Here is an 18,969-nt window from a genome sequence, read left to right as displayed (position 1 = left end):
ATTCCTCTCAATTAGAATAACAGGAACAAGTCAAAGGTGATGGCAGTGGAAACTGGGTGACTAATGAAGCGGGCGTCCGAGGCCTCGTCCAATGCATTGACACGTGCTACACGCTACAGTACGTGTGAAGCAAACAAACAGCTAAGCCGTGAGAGACTCTGATGACATTAGTTAGCAACGATTCCCACTGGCTTCCAATCAGATCCGAACAACTGCTCGGTTCGTCACCTGAACCCTCGTCTCACTACACAACTGTCCTTCATTCCTGAGCTTCTTTGTGTGACCCGCAGATACACTCCTGATTTTGGTGCGTCACACAGATGGGAAGGAATGAGCCTTTCCTGCCTCTGCCACTCATCTGCCAGGCTGATGGTTGACAGACGTTCTTGTTATCTGCCTCTTTGTTAAACTGCTGCTGCAACAGGCCGTCACATCTTCCTGGTGGACTTAAGAAAGCTTGATAGTAAAAAATTTCTATTTGCACACAGAGTCAGGCCCCTCCATATGGTCTCCATTATCGGCCCAAGAGTGTTACAACTGAGGATTTATGGAGCCCAAAGCTGCTATTTTTGGACCGAAAGTTATAGGAGCAGATATTAAGTGCTGATATCCTGTTTCTGAATTTTAATGATTTCCTTCTGTATGTTCACTCCCCAGTGTTATCCTTTTAGGACTATTGAAAATGAACACAACTTTCACCACAAAACCTCAACTGTAATTCTTATTATTTTTACTGTTTTTAAAGCAGTACATAATCATTTTTGACCACATTGAGACATCGTTGACAAAACGTTGACAAAGTCATCATTTTCGAACACATCCAGCAGGACCCAGAGTTGCCGAAGACCCTTTGTCTTCGGCAACTTCTGAGGGAAAGATCTGGATATTCACCAGTTCCTAACCTTTGCCCGCACTTCTGTTATGATATTGTGGGGTTTTAGTGGATATTCCAGTACCTGTTATTAATAACTGGAAGGCTGGGACTGTTTCCACCAGAATCTGCTGCTCTCAGGCAAACACAAATGCAAACTGAGACCAAAGAATGATTTCTGATATTTCTTCATAGACCCAGAATGGACCACAGCACAGAAGACAAATTCATAGCTGGGCCTAGTTTGACTGTAGTTTCTCTAGGTTCCTCCCACTGTCAAAACACAAGCGTGGGGCTACTTTGAAGTGACTCTAAACTGACCGTGGGTGTGAATATGAGCGGAAATGGTTGTCTGCTTCGATTGTCTGGCCCTGCAATAGACTGATGACTGCTAGGATAGGCTTGAACGGTTTGCTTCTCTCATAGCTTGTATATAAAAGATGGATGTAGCCATCATAACATCACCCTGTCCTCTCTTGGCCTGAGTGATGTTATGATCGGCTACCTATTGGCTACAGCTGTTTGTACCATCCAGAGTGCCAGTTAAAGCAGCACGCACCCATTTTTAACCCCTTTTGATGGCGAGTTAGACGAAACCTAACCTCCTGTACAGTGCTGATGAAGGCTGATGAGTTAGCTAAACAGACCTTAGAGGTTTTAATGGGAGTTTACAGAGTCTCTGGGGGTTGACATCTTTTTGAAGTTCACTTTATTTTTTCATCCATGTATCTGTCCCGATGTTCCTGAATGTTCCTCAAGGAAGATTTTTTTCTGTTTTCTTTTATTAATTTGTTTGAACTGTGAGGGTAAAACAACATATATTGGTACAAAAAAGCTTGAATGTGCTGTAAGATAATTCTGCACATCAACGGACACATTTCAATTTGTGCAGCTTTATTAATTTGCCACTGAAGTGAAACATGTTTGAATGACACACACTCTTTGTACTCTCTAACATTCATATTAGATAAAGTCCCGTTATCCTCTGATCAAAGGGTTTGAGCAGAGCTGATGCCTGACCCTAGATTTCCATGCAAGTAATTCATGCAAATGTGTTCTGTATAACAGTTACATCAAGGCAATTCATACACAGTGATGTGACTGCTGCAAACGGGAGGATCAAACATGTCCTTAAAATAAACACAAATATAATAGTCAATAATTTATCTATAGGACCAAACGTGACTCCCAGCTCCCGTGTTAATGGATGAGGTTTCCCTTGTTAACAGGATCATAAATCCACATGTAAGTGAATCTCAGAATTACGTTTAAGTAGGAGCTTTCTCTCTCAAGAGGAACTGCTGAATGTCTCTTTGCAGCTCGCCGTTGCGTCTCTGGGCCTCGTCTCTGCTGCGTTCTGCATTTTTTAGGCAGATTTCCAGAGCTGCCACACGGCGGCGTTCTGCCTCCAAGGCCGACTGGAGCTCTGCCACGGTGGCCTTCAGTTCCTTGTTTTCCTGCTGCAAACTGCAAGAGGCAATGACAGACATAAACAAGTTCACATGTGCAGTAAGAAAGTCTAAGGATAAAGCTGTGCCGGGAGGAGTTTCTGCACCAGCGGTTTTCCCTCCAAAAAACTCACGTCAGATTTGTGTGAACACATGGACTTGTTTCCAGTGTAAATAAACTCTTTTTAAGTTTCCAGGAATCTAGTCCCATTTATATTTATTATACTCCAGGGTCTGCTTTGCTCATATAAGATCCTCTCACATTCAATCCAGGCTCTAAGTGTTCTACAACACCACATCTACACTCTTTCAAAATCTAGAGTTTCGGGGTAGAAATTGAGCATTTCAAGTCAGTATTTCTAAAACATTTCATTTTAGGAAAATTAGTGTTTAATGACTTAAATGGTTGGTCAGGGTGTCCATGTGACTCTTTTGCTAATCTCACCTGTCTAGAAGTGGCAGCCCGGGGTCTTTCTTCAGCTCTGGCATGCTGTTGATCTGTGGAGGAGGACTGCTCACTGGCGTGGTGTCTACACTCTTCTGATTGGAGAGCATCCGGGGAGACTGGAAGTCACTTTCAGGGGTTTGCGGCACAGAAGTGGAAGAAACTATATTCTCACTCCCCCTCCGAGTGGTCAATCTGTCCTCCTCCTCTTTGTTACTCATTGTAGACCCCCCGAAAAACGATCCTGACGTCCGCAGGTCTAGGATTTTAAAAATGTCCTCTGACAGCGTCCCGCTCTTCTCGTCTGTGCTCTCCTGGATCCGACTCCACCTGTTGAGGGCTTCGGTCTTGGCTGCCATCCCGGTGAGCGGGCAGTTGAAGGTGGGGAGGGTCTGGGTGCGTTTGCGGGGGCTTCCTAGCCAGTCATCTACAGAAGGAGACAGAGGTTCCTGCAGCGGGGTTTTGGGGCTGTGGTCTCCCCTGAGTGGACCCGGACTGTCATTGTCCTCCTCCTCTGGAGACTCAGACAGGCATGCGTCACCCATCTGTCACAAACACAGAGCTGAAGATTAATTACAGATACAGAGGTTTGCTATTTGCTGACAACATCAGCCTAAATTTCTTATTAAGCTATTATAATCCTCAAATTTATCCGTGTAGCAAAAGTACTTTGTAACCTCTCGGTCAATTTACCAGTAGGAAGACTATTAGTAACCATTAGTATGATAACAGTCACAGTCATACATGTCATGTAGCATACAGAGACACAGGAATTAACACCAGAGTCGATGTGGACGTCCCCATCTGCATTATTTATTTATTTATTAGGAGCCCCATTAGCTCCGTCTTAAAGCACAGTTAATCCTAAGTTTTCTACTCTTTGTTTTATATGATGTCAGTGACAGTGGGCATCCCTAACATGATCATCTCAAGCACACAGCTCCTGTTTAAACCTGTTGTTCACAAGGGGCAGCCAATCAAGAGAAAGCTGACTTAAATTAAGAGGAAAAGGAGCAAAGACAAGTCCAGACAACATAAGGCCTCACCAAAGTCATGCATGGGAGAGATGAGGATTATTTTGATCAGTTAATCATGCAAAGCTACCCTAGTAGAGTCCAACAATAACATATAGAGCAGAGAATGAGCAGAATAAGTCCCATCAAACCAAATACATACACATTAAACACATATGAACACATAAGATGTGAGCAGCAATTAAAAGACTCAACGACAGCAGCAGGATGATCACGTCTGAGTGGAACTCCACTGTTTCTTTGTTTGTTTGTTTTTTACATGAGAAGACTGGAAAACTGAAAAAAGAATGAAGAGCTAGCCCAGCTTTGTTTAAGGTACAAACATGTATGTCCTGTCACCTCAACAGCTCGACCATTAACGCATCACGCGATCCTTGTGTACTTAGTTGACATAAAGCTTCTTTCAGCTGCTCCCTTATTCACAAGGGGCCACCACAGAGGACAGATCTGTATGTTTGATTTGGCAGATTTTGAAGCCAGCTATTCTTCCTGATCCTCCCAGTCTCTCCTCCTGGTCCCAGGGTTTCTTCACAGTGTAGAGTAGCTGTTTCCAATCACTGTGTCAAATAATCACTGTGCTACATGAACAATCTCCTGGATCCACTTGTGTGTTTATCATATCGATGTCACAATGAGCAATAAGTATTTCCCAACATCAACCAGCCACCTGGTAATTGTCATTGTTCTGAAGCCGATTTTGTTAATAAACTAGCTCTGTTGTTTGTCACATATATAAATTCCTATGAAAAAGCTAGTTTAAATATTTTATAAATTAAAATGTCAGTAAAATAACGTGTCATTTTGACACACTAACAAGCACATTGCAAAAGCCTAATGTGCGGCTGGAGGCTCGTACCTCTGCAGATTCCCAGCCCACGAAGCTTCGGGGAGCATTCTTCTGGCTCTCTGCCTTGTTTGAAGGAGAGGGAGGAAGCACATCTTTGGAGAGAGGAAACAGAGTCTCATGTCGTCTGATCATCACCGTCATCAGCTTCTGGATCTGAGGAGTCGCTGTGAAGAAAAAATAACAGAAATGTGAAAAGATTATGATCAAAAGCTCTTATCTTTTGGCTTTTATTCTCATTTTTGATACACTTTCTTCAGTCTTCAATATTTACTTGGATGGGTTTATGCAGTTCAGACAGATCGTTACATAGACATGAGATCACTGGCTGAAAAAAGGAGCCGAAAACGAGCGGAGGTAGCATCTACTTAGAAGCAGATGTGCTAAATATTACAAAAGTATCTAAATGGTACAACTTTTCCCAAGACTGGTTTATCTGAGCAAACACACTGTTGTCTCTTGTTGTTGCCCAATATATCTACCACAAACACAGCTGAAACTGGGGTCTTTTGAGATGAACCAAAACAGGTACATCAGTAAGCAGTGTGTCCTCACCCTTCATCACAGTGATAGGATCTTCTATCTGAGGTTTTAGCAGGTTGATGCCCATCACAGTTGCCAAGTTCTCCACATTCATCTTATTCACCTTGGAGTGTAGCTGTACCTCAAACAAGAACCTGAAAAACAAAAGGTCACGTAACCAGATGCAGGACAGTATGTATCAGACCGAGAGGCTGATCTCAAAACAATGCTGGGGTGATGAACCAGAGGGTCTCTGTAGGATCTGGTAGATGTACGGGTGTCTTTCTTTTAAACATATTAGGTCATTTTCAAGTTGGGGTCGAATGACGTCCTTCAACATCTACTCACCTACAGACGTAGCTGAGAAGATTGTAGTTTACTCTGGGGAGCAGAGCAATTTCCTTGTTCAACCTCTCCCAGCCCTGAAAACACATGCAAGCAACCAGTTAAAGGATACATACACTCAAAACATCAGATATCCACTTCTTGTCCACATGTACGCTCAGCTCTGTATTCATCTTGGAGTGTGTTTAAATTAAGTGCACCTCAGAGCTGGTGGAGTCCAGCAGGTTGGTACAGTCCAGGAAGTCTTGGTACTGACTCCAGGGGACCACAGGTTCAGGCAGCTCCCGCAGGTACAGCTTGAGTAGTGACGCCACCGTGTGGACATCTGTGTCGCTGTGGCAATTTAAACGATATTCATTACCCAGCGAGAATAAACCATAGGGATGCAGATTGGCTGACTGGTGTGGAAGCTCTTGAGTTCATCTGTACATCTTGAAATGCTTTGCACAATTATGCTTTCAATCACACTAAGATATGTGTAAATATTTTCTTGGACGCACAAATAATCTTGACATGGTGGTGTGTAGCATAAACAGGGTCTGGGTCTCTTGTACGGAGTTTGCTGTTGTAAATGTGACAACAGGAGTGCAGTTCAAGAGGGAAACTCGAGGCCTTGCTTTTGATTTTTGTTGCAAAGTATCTATCGGTTGGCTCAAACCTCATGTTCCCTGACTCTACTCACATTAGATTACAGACAAACAAACAAGTTAAGTTAAATGGATGTTTTCATCTGCAGTTTTCTGTCAGAGGAGCTTGTGATGTTGAGTAATAAAGGCATCCTCCCCTGTGCCTGCCAGAACAGGATGTGGTATCACCCTCAGCTCAGAGCAGACACAAATCTATCAGCTTCTCTCTACATCTCTCTCATCTGTCCTTGCTTTCTCAGAAGAAGAAGAAAAAAACGAGCTGATGCTGCTGATTGATTGAGGTTAGGATATTTGTCTCCTTTTATGGAAGCGGCTCTTATCGAGACGGCTAAAATTTGTTTGAAGCACATTTACTGTGTTTTAAAGTTTCTTTGAGATGTGATAATTAATTCATGCCATAACAGCTTTACACTCACTGTTTCCTGTGAATTCTATATGAAATTCATGCTGCCGTTCTTTTTCGCAGGACTGCTGTGATAAGCTAAATGCACCCAATGATTCATTAGCGTATATAGCAGCAATAACATGAAGTAATTTATCAATCTTTCACATCATTGTGAAGACATTTTGGCCACTCTTCTTTACTACATTGTTTAACGTCATTAAGGTTTGCGGGTATTTGTTTATGCACAGTTCTGTTAAGGTCAAACATTTCAGTGGTGTTGAGATCTGGACTTTGCCACTGCAATACCTTCATTCTTTTCTGTTTTAGCTGCTGCTCTAGAATACTTTGGTATACAGAGGAGGTTATGGTTGACTCAATGACTGCAAGGTGCCCTGGACAAGTGGCTGTAAAACAAGCCCAAGTCATCACCCCTCCACCAATCATGGCCAAACATCTCCGCATTGTTGCAGAGGTGGTTTATTCAGAGGCAACTTTGCAAAGCTGGGCTGTGCTACCGAGGACTTTTCAGAGAGAAGAGGCTTTCTCCTGAGAACACTTTCAAACAAGCCATACTCGTTATGTCTTGTTCTAATTGTGCTATCATTAACTTTAATATGTAATATGCTAACTGATGCCTGTAAAGACTGAGATGTAGGTTCACCAGCTGACACTCGGGGCAGGACACGCACCATTGGCGCAGATCCGACCAATAAAATCGGGCCATTATTCGCTCCAGTCCTGGGAAGATTGTGGTATTGTGTTAACATACCTGAATGCTCCAAAGTTTCTGCATTTATAGAAGTGCTCACACTTGCTGATAATCAATTATCAAGTTCATTTGATTAGCAGCACCTGGCTACCTTATAACTCCTATGGAAGCTGGAAGGATGTGCTCAGTTTTCCAGGGTCAGATGTAATGATAATCCCATATCTCCCATGTCTTGAATTACTATAGCGAGAATAGTGAGTGCATTACCTGGGGAAGGAGGGCCTCTCTCCTGCATCAAAGGCATCTCTGAACTGTTTGACAGCGTTATCCTGACCAGGGAGGCGGAAGATCCCCTCTTCGTCCAGCCCATGTTCTTTGATGAACTCCACGCACTTCTGCACCAGGATTGGCACCATTTGAGGTCCGAAGCGCTGCTCATATGTCACAGTGTCCATGAGACTCTTTCCAAACACTGCAGACATACGGAGAGCAAAGATATTTGGTATAGTTAGACAAATGATTTATAAAACAGCTATTTTCCCTTTTCATGTTAGTGAAAAGGTGATCGTAGGGCAATGCTTAATGCTTAATCACTCGATTTGGTTGAATAAAAATATTTATTTCGAGAGAACAATTCTCATTTCTGTACATTTCTTGAAAAAACATATTTATTTTTGACATCAGTTTTCTTTAGATTTGCACACTGCAGGAAATAATCTGTTTCAAACACCTTACTAGAAATACTCCATAGTTTAGTCAAGAGTTTTCCTGCTCACAAGTGTGAATGCACTCAAATATGAGCAGCTCAGTTTTCACACTAACATGATCTGACTTGACACATCACACAGACTTTATACTGGGCAGGTTAAAGACCAGCAGAAAAACCCAATATTACTGCATTTTAAACACCACTATAATCTTTTGGCCCAAAAAATCTGCATGGAGCTCCAACAATATTTTTGCCTACTAATGACACTGTTAAGCACAAATTAGCCTGTGAATATCACTCACAGATATAAATGTGTAGATCTTTAATAACATGGCTACTCTACAGTAGGATATTTATGGATATTTGGTATTTGAACTGTCATTGCAAATAATACCACACGTTGTTGTGGTGAAATTATAGAACTAAGATAACTAAAACTGCCTCCTGACCTACTGCTGTACAGTGGAGGACAGAAAAAACCTGCAGCGGGTGGTGAGAGAAGCAGAAGCACACTAAGCCCCCATCAGGGACATCAGGGACATCTACACTGGCAGACTCCAGCAGAAAGCCTGCAGTATAGTCAATGATTCCTCTCAGCCTGGTCATTCCTTTTCTTTACCCACTCTCTTCTAGAAAGTGCTACAGCTTCTACAGCTGCAACTAAAGCTTCTACAGGCCGTCAAATGTTCCTTCTCTGAAGAACATTTGATCCGTCCCCACTTTAAACTGTACTACAGGTCTCTATACACTCCTCTGACCCTATTTGACACTATATTGTATATACTATATATATCTTTTAATCATAAAGATGATCTTATCTTATAATTGCTTAATTTTTACAATTATCTTTCTCCATAAAATATAGAAACTGTGAAATTGAGGAAAACAAATATCTATTAGCATGTATCAGCCTCCTTCAGAGTGGCTATGAAGCTATGCATGGCCCTTTGAACCTGAAATTGTGCAAGTGAATCAAATTAAAAATGGCCTAGTTTGACAAATGAAACCGAGAGAAATTGTGTAACTCTGAGTGGATGTCCTCGATTTAGCAACTGTCATGCTGGCTGTTCTCTTTCTTTTAGCCCCACATGAATACTTGTCAGAAAACGCAGTGCACTTGCTCTGAAAATGACTTTCATTATTACTATTTCTCACTGCAGATGAAGTGCAATAGTAAGTCAAACACAAACAAAACTGCCCCAGCAATATGTCTGTGAAGGTTCTCAGTCATCCAGGTCATCGTAGTCTAAGGACCTTCGAAAGAAAAGCGTCTGGACTTCTTTAAGTTGCTTGAAGATAGTGCTTTGTCACTCTTTCGAGGATGCCAATGTTCACATTTTGGACAGAGAGGACAGATGGTTTGAAAGACGAGTGAAAGAGGCCATCTATGTCCACTGTGAGCAACCATCTTTGAACAGAGGCGGTGGTTTACGACACCAACTGTCTGCCATCTATAATCCAGTTTTGAGATCCCTTCCCAGACGCCTTAACGCCCACTCACACCCTGGGCCATCTGACCTCAGGAAATCACACGATAGGGTGGGGCTAGGTTTCACAATGAGCTCACCCAAAACCCTGGCTGATTGTGACCTCCACTCGTTCTCACACCTTGGCTCATATGATTAGGTAGAGGATCATTAGGGGGTCCTTTGTCCCTCTCGGTGGGACACTCCCGTAGGGTTTAAATCTGGGACTCTCCACCGTTTGACCTTGGAACTGAAGAAGCTTCTCGGATGAGAGGTGAAACATCTTCAAGCAACTTAAAGAAGTCCAGACGGTTTTCTTTCCAAGGTCCTTCGACTGCCCCAGCAATACTGACTTCTCTGTTATCCTCGGTGAGTTTACTCTTATGGATTTGGCATCCATAGCTCGCGGAACTAAAGATTGACCATTGCTGTGTTATTTTAGTCTGATAAAGCTTTTCTAAGTTTGTGAGCTTCATATTTCATAAACATGAGAATGCAGAGAATCAATGGCAACAATCATAATGCGTTAAAATGTTTCCCATTTCCATAGTTTCTGTCAAAACCGCAAGGATTTACTGACTGACATGAGAAAACAGCTGGTTTGACTCTGTCTGATGCTAGGCTCTAGCCAAGGCCAATCTACCTTCCAACACTACTAATACAGGACATTAAAATAAATATCATGTTGTTATAGCAAATTTTTTGTAATATTGTGGTTTTATGGGTAGGTAATATGTTTGACTACTTCATAGCTAGATTGATGACTTCCTCTTTTACACGAAGCTTAGCTAAGCCTTGCTGAGATGGATATTTTTTAGTTTTTTTGTTCGATTAAGTATTTTACTTTTGGATGGTGCCAGGCTAGCTGTTTCCATTCCTTTTGCTCAGCTAAGCTAAACAGCAGCTGACTCTAGCATCACGTTGTCAAAGGTCAAATATGAGAGCACCGTTAGTCCACTTATCTCAGCTGAATTTGCCAATAAAGTCCAAGTTTTCATTTCATTAGTCAAACAGGATTGTTTCAGTTTAATAATATGTGACAGATTTTACTGAACCTCCGCTTGTTGGCGCTCCGATGACTCTGCGCAAGGTGCGCACCCATTCCTCCATGTCACTCTGGGAGTTTGCCATCAGCACATGGGGACATCGCTCTCTGTCTCCAGTTGAGCCTGACAAACAAACAGGAAACAAGAAATATAAAGAAATATAAAAAGGTTTCTGCTGTCCAATGACAATGAAGGGATTCCCCTAAAAAAAAAAAATCCTCTTTAGGCCTTAGAGTAAAAATATCATGTAAGGTCTCAATTGTGAGTGTTGACTTCATGCTTACGTGGTATGATCTCAAAGAGGTACTTTCCAGGGTCATCTGAATTCGGGGGGAGTTCGTTAACTTTACTGAAGCGCAGCTGGATGACTCCCTGCAGGCCAGATCATATAGACACAAACACACTCAGAATTGTAAAGTCCTTCATTGCCAAGAACCAACCAGCGCAATTCACACACATACTTACATTTACCCTTTAAAAAGCAGTTGGTATCCATGCTGTGTGAGAGGTGGGAAGGCCTAAACAGGTGCTTTTGTTGCTTATTAGTACTATTTAAATGCTTACAGCTGACCTGTTATTATGTAGTTTAAGATGCATTAATGTTCACTGTTTATGACAGAGAACTAACAGCCCTAGCATCTGTTTTCACTTCCTCTATCTCCCGTTACTCTCAACCCCCCTAAGTATTAAAACTAAAACATTATTAAAACAGAAGGGTTTTGGGAGGCTTTTGGAGTAAATCCTCAATTTTGTGCTTTTGCAGGAGGCAAATCACTTACAACAGAAGAGGTTAGGAGCAGCTACAGCTGGCAACATGCAGTCCTAATTACATTTTATATCTAAGGAAATAAAATGCTGCTTTGTTTCTTCATGTTTCACACCTTGATATGGTTGATAACTTTGACCACTTTTGCTACACCAGTTTCGCTGCAAACAAAACGACATTTTCAGAGCTCAGACAATAATAATAATTTGCTTGCCTTGATTTTATAATGAACACCAACATGTAGTTACAGTTCAGTTACGAAGTGCTTATTAAGCCGACTCAACTACCTTATTAAGGAGTTCAATTCCAGTAAGATTTTAAGCAGTATAGCAATATTCAAATGCTATAGACAGTGATGAGTAATTTAACCGTGCACCTTTGCAAAATACCATAATGTAACTATTCGAAATGAGATTGCAAATGAGTCTTTTCAATTGCAAGCAGTGATAGACGTAGATAAGCATCAGAATAATGGGTTGAGGTTTGGAGCGCAGGTCTTTATTTTATCACTGAGCAGAGCATGACTGTGCACACTTCTTTCTGCTAACATAGCAGCTATCGATCCATCCATCAGTCACTGCACACTTAGTGTCAGCTTTGCGATTCTGACATGAAGGCAGATAAAACAACCTGAGCATCTGAGCTGCGAGTATTTCAGCTAACGTCCAAAAGCTTTGCTGCTGCAAATCTGGAACTTCCCTGACACACCCACACAGGACACTACAACATCAGTGGACAGCAGTGGAAAGTGCTGACTGTGGCAGACATGCAGACGTTGGTTAACGTCTGCATGTCCATTGGTAATAGCGTGATGTGCACGCTAACGCTGAAACATTAGAAATAAACGGAGCAACATTTTACGTTTAGGCACTGATGAGTTTGTGTAAATATAAATAACCTCTTTATGCAACTCAAAGGAAGGAAGACATTTTAACGGAAGTCCATTTTTTTTTTAAGTTGGAAGATTTTTAAGATACTTTTTCTCACATCTTTTTTATTTCTTTGAGCGTTCGTGGTTACAGTACAGGTTAAGCTGGCTATTACAATATAAAACATGTAATTATTTATGGCATCATCTTTTTGAAGGTTTGTTTTTTGGCCCTGACAGATCTACAGCGTACAAACAAAAACTTTGCTTTATCAGAGATAAACGCTACAGATGTATACATGCAAAACATGGCTTAAAATCAAACATAAATGTGCTATATTAAAATTCTTTCAATGGCAGAAGGTCTTTCATGTGAGGCTTCCTGCAACAGTTGTTTTCTCTACAGGAAATGTGTAAGGTTAGCCACACAGTTAGCAGTAAGTTTGTGGTCTTAATTAGACCTGATAAAAGACACAATTCTTATTAACAGGTGAATTTTTCTACGAACGTGTGCATTTATTTATGAATAAATGCATTTATTGCAAAAATAGCAAGTTTATATGACAGGAATGGTGATTTGGTTTTATCTGTGCTTATCTCCACGCTTAACCACTGCATGAAAGAAACAGAGCTTCAATAAGTAACTGGGACATGGAAATAACTTTGATGTCTTGTAATCATAAGAACTACTTTTAAATATATAAATATATATAACATGTGAATGACTTGTTTTGGAAGTGATTTTATTCTAACAAAGGACGAAGTGGATATAGAAATGAATCATTTTGAAAATCTGGATTATTCTGGTAAGGTCAGACTTACCTGGACAGTGGTCTCCTTATCATCTTTGTGGTAAGTCAAAGTGCTTCCTCTCAGAACAAAGTAGCGCTGCTGCCAGTTCTTCACTAAAGACCTCTGTTGCTTCTTCAGCCAGCCGGCCTTCAGCGGCCTCTCCATGGACCTGTAGGAGCGCGGCGAGCCCTGGCCTGGGCCTCCCTCTCCAGGTATCACACTCTTGGACCGCGCTGACAAACACCACAAGGAGGCAGCTTGTAAAAACGTCAAGAACAACAGCCCCCAGCGTGCTGTGTCACAGCCGGAGCAATGAAATATTACCAAAACACCAGCGGTACTCAACTTCAGCAGAGCACTTCCTCTTTTTTGATATGAATATGCATCAGCCTATCAGGGTTGAGACAGCAGCTCGCTGTACGCTATTTTTGTTCCTCAGCTATTGAGTTTCAAGCTGACAGGAAACTGCTGGTCTAAGCTGACCAGTTTCCTGTGGAAGGCGCATGAATGTAGCTGTGATTGTACTAACATAAATAGCAGTAGACTGACCACCAAACAATATGATGGAAAGGTTAGTGGTTAAGTTATGGACAGATAATGTCACATTACCTGTGACACTAGAGGGCACGAGGAGTGATGAAAGAACAAAGGTGACGTGTAGGCGGCCTAGAGAGCACAGACTAGGCCACAGACGGTTTGAGTCCCAGACAGCGAGGTAGGACCAGAGATAGCTGGACTGAGACTGAGCCCATTTTCTCAGTGGTTCTTTAATTCTCTGTGTCTTGTTAGGCAAGATGACAGAGTAAAAAGAGAAGAAGAAGGGCCACAGTGGGGTAAACAGGAAGTAGCCACATCATTGCCGGAGGCCCGGTACACTTTGAAGGTCTCCACCTACAAGCTTTAGAGTCCTTTGGTCTCATTTTAATAGCACCACCCTGATTAGTGGAAAGTTAAAGTTGAGGAACCGTGAGCCCACACACAGCGACTGATGTCACACCCCACCCTCAGCTGACAAACATACAGTTCCTTTAATGTCACTTCATATCGTGACTAGCCAGATTTCCACAGAACCTCAGAGATATATTCACTGACCACTATTTAGAAGATATTTGCGATAAATACAATACTTTCAAGTCAAGATGGACTCGGGGAAGTATGATGTTCAGTTTTACACAGACTGTGAAGAGTTTCATATCGAACTAATAACTGTAATTTTACCACTTTACATATTTCTGCTCAAGTGTATAAATGTGACTACCATCAATAAATGTACGTGCCTAGCCTCGTTTTATGATGGCTTGTGATCAGACCACATAAAAGTATGACCAAACAAATACTTACAATAAATATTTTACTTTAAAAGACTGATACTTTTCAAAGAATACTTTATATTTTGTTGCCATAAGTTAGCTGAGAAAATTGATCTCATTCTTATAGTTTTGTGCTAAATAGAAGTAAGATGCAGCCTAGCATAAAACCAGAAGAAGGGACAAAAGCTAGCCTGTCCCAGATCATGTTTTTGTTAATTGGCTTTGTTTACTTGTTTTTTGGTTAAACTGGAAACTGTTGTAAATGCTGATATATTACAGTGTAGCAGTGATATTTATAGTTTAACTCTCTTAAGAGCCAGGTTAACTTTTTTCCCTAATCTTTATCCTGGCAAAGCATTAGCAAACAAAGCTTGCTAATGCTAATAAGCTAACTGGCTCTCAGTTAAACTTCATACTCAGCAGAGAGACATAAAACCCTTAAAACTTGCTAATTATAATATTGTACAATTACAGAACCAACTTTAAAAAGATCACTGTTGTGTTATATAATGAGGATTGCGGAGCTAGTGAAAGTATTTATGTTTAAGAGAACTTGACTAGCTATTTCCTGCAAAGTTACTCTAAAGTCAGGGTTTGATCACAAGCTATGAGATACTTCATTCCCTGGTACAATTTTTTTTATTATTAGTGAATTATTTTAAAAAAATCCTTTACACTGCTGTACAGAAGTCTTAAGCCATCCCATTTCTTCATTTCTTTATATTCTATTTTCAAGAAGCCGAATTTCCTTGTAATTTGGTCTTGAGCAATAACTCTCTGAGGTTAGAGTCCAGTCCGTTTACCTATTTTTATTAAACCACTTAATACTGACCTATGAGTAATTCCAGCATAAAAAAGGAACTTAATTCCAGGGATGAACCACAGTTGTGTGTAGATATAACAGAACCAATTTTAAATGCTGCTTTAGGCACTTCTCTGCAGGCCTGCCACAGAAGCATAGGATTTGTTCCCATTGTTTATTGAATATGTGACAAATGCCAAAGGTAACTCACCCTGACAGGCACAAAGCAGTATATTTCACCAACAAGGTGATTCCCTAAGTCCTTTTAGCTAGAACATGACACTAACAGCCATGGATTGGTCTCCCCGGAGCCCGGATGGCCACATTATTGAAGCAGTGTGGAATTATCTTGACCTTGGAATTTTGTAGGGAACAGAACAAAAAGTAGCCAACATTAAATGTCCTTAAAGAGGTCTAGAGAACCATTCCTGAAGACTGCTTAAAAAAATTACAAGAAAGCTGCCTAAGACAGTTCAAGCTATGTTGATGCCTACTTTGAAAGTCATGCCAAATTGACTTTCACGCTCATTACAACTGTATACATCTATGTAACGTTTGCACATTTTTCAGTAGAACTGCACTTTTACTTGCAAAATACAAAGAAATAAGGGGTGGCTAAAGACTTTTGGTAAAGTACGATATGTCTCTGAGGACTTTGGATGCCAAACAACGAAAAGTTACGCGATGCAGTTTTAGTTTGCTGGTGCCCAATTTAAATGTTTGTACTTTAGGACTTTCAGAGGCTCTGCAGGTTCCTCTTTTGTAGCATAAGTTAAACGCCTTCAGTCTGAAGCTTCATATTTAATAGAGAGGTGTTAAAGTTGCTTCAATGTTCTCATTTAATCCTGTAAAACAAGAACATCTTCAAAAAATGTCAATGTATGACATTTGTTAAAGGATTGGGAAGTACTTGGGTCAAATGCCTTATTCCTCATCATTAACACTGACTCTGAAGGTGTGTGTTCGACCTTTACAATACTTTATGAAAGGACAGATGCAGTATGACTGTGCAGACATTTGCACATCATACAAGCCTGCACTTACATATACAGTATGTAGGCAAAGTTACACAGCCACAGGAACTCAGCTCTTGCATCAGTTTCCTGTTGAAAGGCTGCATCACTTTAGTCCCAGAGCAAAAAGAAAAAGAAACATTCACTCCCTAACACAAGATATCTCAGGGTAGCATGAGGAAAATCATGAAGGGTCACCAGCGTTGAGGAAGTTCTACTTCCATACTGGTGCAAGTTTGGGATATTAATATCCATGTGAGGCAGATAAAATAGATGCAGCTCAGGCAGCTACTTCCTTCCACAGTGCTGAACAACACTGACACCATTGGTAGAAAAAAAAAAGATTAGAGTTAAAAATTATAGTACGGCTGTACTGTAGAAACTCATCTAGTCACTGCTACTGTCTGTGCTAACCTGTCGTGCCTTGAAAACCTGAGAGGAAACACCATTAACTTCTGCACTGATTCCACCCTGTGCAAACACCACTGAGCACAGTATCAGTGCGTCTAACCCGCTGTACACTTTAAAAATACATCCCTGTATCTGTGTTGTTTGGTCAGCCACTGGGGGCTACTCTGAGGCCCTCAAGAGAAGTGACGCAAAGTCTTAAAGCTTTTTGTGTAAAATGAAACCGTGAATTCTATGGTCTACAACGAGGGGTGTGTAAAACAAAAAAAAAAGTGGGGTGTTAAGCAACTGTGGTCAACTTTGCCATTGTGCTTAAAAACCCACACAACCCCCTTGTAATGCCTTTGCTATCGGTTTGTTTTCTAATATGAACCACCTTTGACTTCTTTGGTTATACCACATGTAATTATAGGCAAAGAAATCAAAGGGCCACTGTTTCTTCTACAAGGTACAAATCTTTGTTGTACAAGGTACAGATCTTGCCGTGTAAATGTGAATGTGATCCCCGATTTCTTGGAATGTCAGCTGGTCAGTTTAAAGTTTACACATCGTTAGATAAGAACAAAACTGTTTCGTTTCTAAAATGTGAAATGTGAAAGCCTTGCATCTGCTCTGGCTGTCAGTGAACGCAGCACGGCCACCGGCTTACCTATGCGAGCTGTCTCTGCCTTGAGGGTGCTGAAGTCCCAGTTGCGAGGTAGTTTCAGAGACATTGTCCTTCATTCATGCCACAGGTCAGTGTTTTAGTTCACGCATGCACCTCGCTGGAGCACACACACGCACACAGACACACAAACACACACACACGCATACACACACACTCAAACACACACAGAGAAAGAGGAGATCTCGCAGATCAAACTTCCTTCTTCCTGGGTGTTAATCTTCTCTTTTTTTTCAGCCGTTCACAACGCGTCCCCTCGTGTTGACTTTACTTCCATGTTCATACTTGATCTGGTAGCTTACAGCAGAAATGGCTTCCAGGTTGTTTCACTAAAAGATGCAAAAAGCTCCAGGGCTTCATGTGGTGGGGTAATCTTCAAGTGACTAATGCTGGATGGAGTCACAAGAAGACGAAGGGGGGAGGAAAAAAAAGCCACCGGTGTCTTCTTAAAGGAAATGGTTTGTACCTCTTGGTGTCACTCCCTTAGTGAGCATGTTGCTTCACAGCTCAGCCTTCACTGAAGCAAAAGTCAGTATTTACAGAGGTGTTGTAAATGCTGACTTTTACATCTAAGGTGAAAGGTTAGGCATCTCACACTGCCCCACAAAATACTCCTGACTGCACTGATACTCCATCATTAAACAAATGACCAACTATTACACAGCTGGGTGTAAGGAAGTCAACGAAATGCAACTAAATGGGGAAGAAACCCAAGAAGGAAGAAACCAGTCATGCAGTAACCACATTTTTTTTTTTTTTTTTTTAAATACCTTTTAATTTTCTCTGAAACAAGACAAAGCACATTTCAGCATCAAAAAGAGTACAGCTTTTCTCTAGACAATGTACAACGCAACACAAACCATTGCACATTTGAATAATTATAGAGTGAAATCATATAGCTGTATAATAACTTCAAACCACAAAATATAACACAAGGCAGGAGGGGAGTCTACACAGCATGTGGGACAGACACATCTCTCCCATACATTCCTTTTTTTTTTATTTCAAAGAGACTCCTGACTGAGCAGGATGGACAAAAGCAAAGTGGCACTGTCTTGATTAAAAGTAGCACAGAGGTGTATCCTACTGTAGGTGCCCTGAAAACAGGGGAAGAGGAAAAAAACAACAAAAATCAGGTTTCTCTCTGAAAGTGTCATGATTATCTCTTAAAAATGACCTGCTTGTGAGCAAATCTCAACTTTAGGGGGTACTGGAATGTATCAAGCAGCAGTCAGAAAGGGTCAAACCCATCCACCCAGCACAGGAGCTCCAGCTCTCTCTAGTGGCCGTCGGGAACACCAGGCAGTGAAATGGCAGTACAGAGCTGCAGGCTTAAAAACCCGAACCGTCGAAGGACAACGAGACAGTGAGGCTAAAACAAAACAAAACAAAAAACCCTGCAAGATATCTATTTCTGCTGCGACACTAGCTACCTGGAACCTACTAGAATGAGTATCCACACTGATTCAAGTCGCACTCCACGCAGAAGTGAACATACAACGGCTATCGGGAAAAAGGTTAAATAAAAACACCCAAATGTACCAATAAAGCCACAGCAAGAAAACGCCTTTCTGTCATCTCTACACTTTTTCCTATATGGCAACAATAATAATAATAATAATAATAATACTTTCAATATTCCTCTAAGAAAAATACTAAAGAACACTCAAAATAGTCTTCCTAAACAGCCTCTTAATAAATGTATAATATAGTAACTTTCAAAAAGGTTTGCTTAAATAAAACATCTTCAGAAAGACGGAGAGTGGCTGGATGTGGCATGGAAATCATGAATGGAATGACACAACACATGAAGCCATGCCTGGGTTTACACAATGGCTCCTATGGGGGAAAAGGTCACCTTTCTATAAATTGATT

General features: G+C 41.2%; 1 protein-coding gene across 1 annotated transcript; it reads right to left on the bottom strand.

Annotated features, from left to right (window-relative positions):
* Positions 1–1,562: 1,562 nt before the first annotated feature.
* arhgap25 (Rho GTPase activating protein 25) lies at positions 1,563–17,699 on the bottom strand. The gene is made up of 11 exons (XM_031742807.2): positions 17,080–17,699; positions 12,928–13,130; positions 10,756–10,843; positions 10,481–10,594; positions 7,518–7,722; positions 5,710–5,842; positions 5,513–5,586; positions 5,198–5,319; positions 4,655–4,809; positions 2,765–3,309; positions 1,563–2,338 (listed from the first exon to the last, which is right to left on the bottom strand). Exons 1-11 carry the CDS (start codon positions 17,141–17,143, stop codon positions 2,140–2,142), a joined length of 1,902 nt encoding a protein of 633 aa, XP_031598667.1. The 5' UTR covers positions 17,144–17,699; the 3' UTR covers positions 1,563–2,139.
* Positions 17,700–18,969: the final 1,270 nt, after the last annotated feature.

The sequence above is a fragment of the Oreochromis aureus genome, linkage group 12, assembly GCF_013358895.1.
Source record: "Oreochromis aureus strain Israel breed Guangdong linkage group 12, ZZ_aureus, whole genome shotgun sequence".
Classification (NCBI taxonomy): Eukaryota; Metazoa; Chordata; class Actinopteri; order Cichliformes; family Cichlidae; genus Oreochromis; species Oreochromis aureus.
The sequence above is the reverse complement of the archived record's forward strand: the minus strand, read 5'-3'. Positions and strand labels throughout refer to the sequence as shown.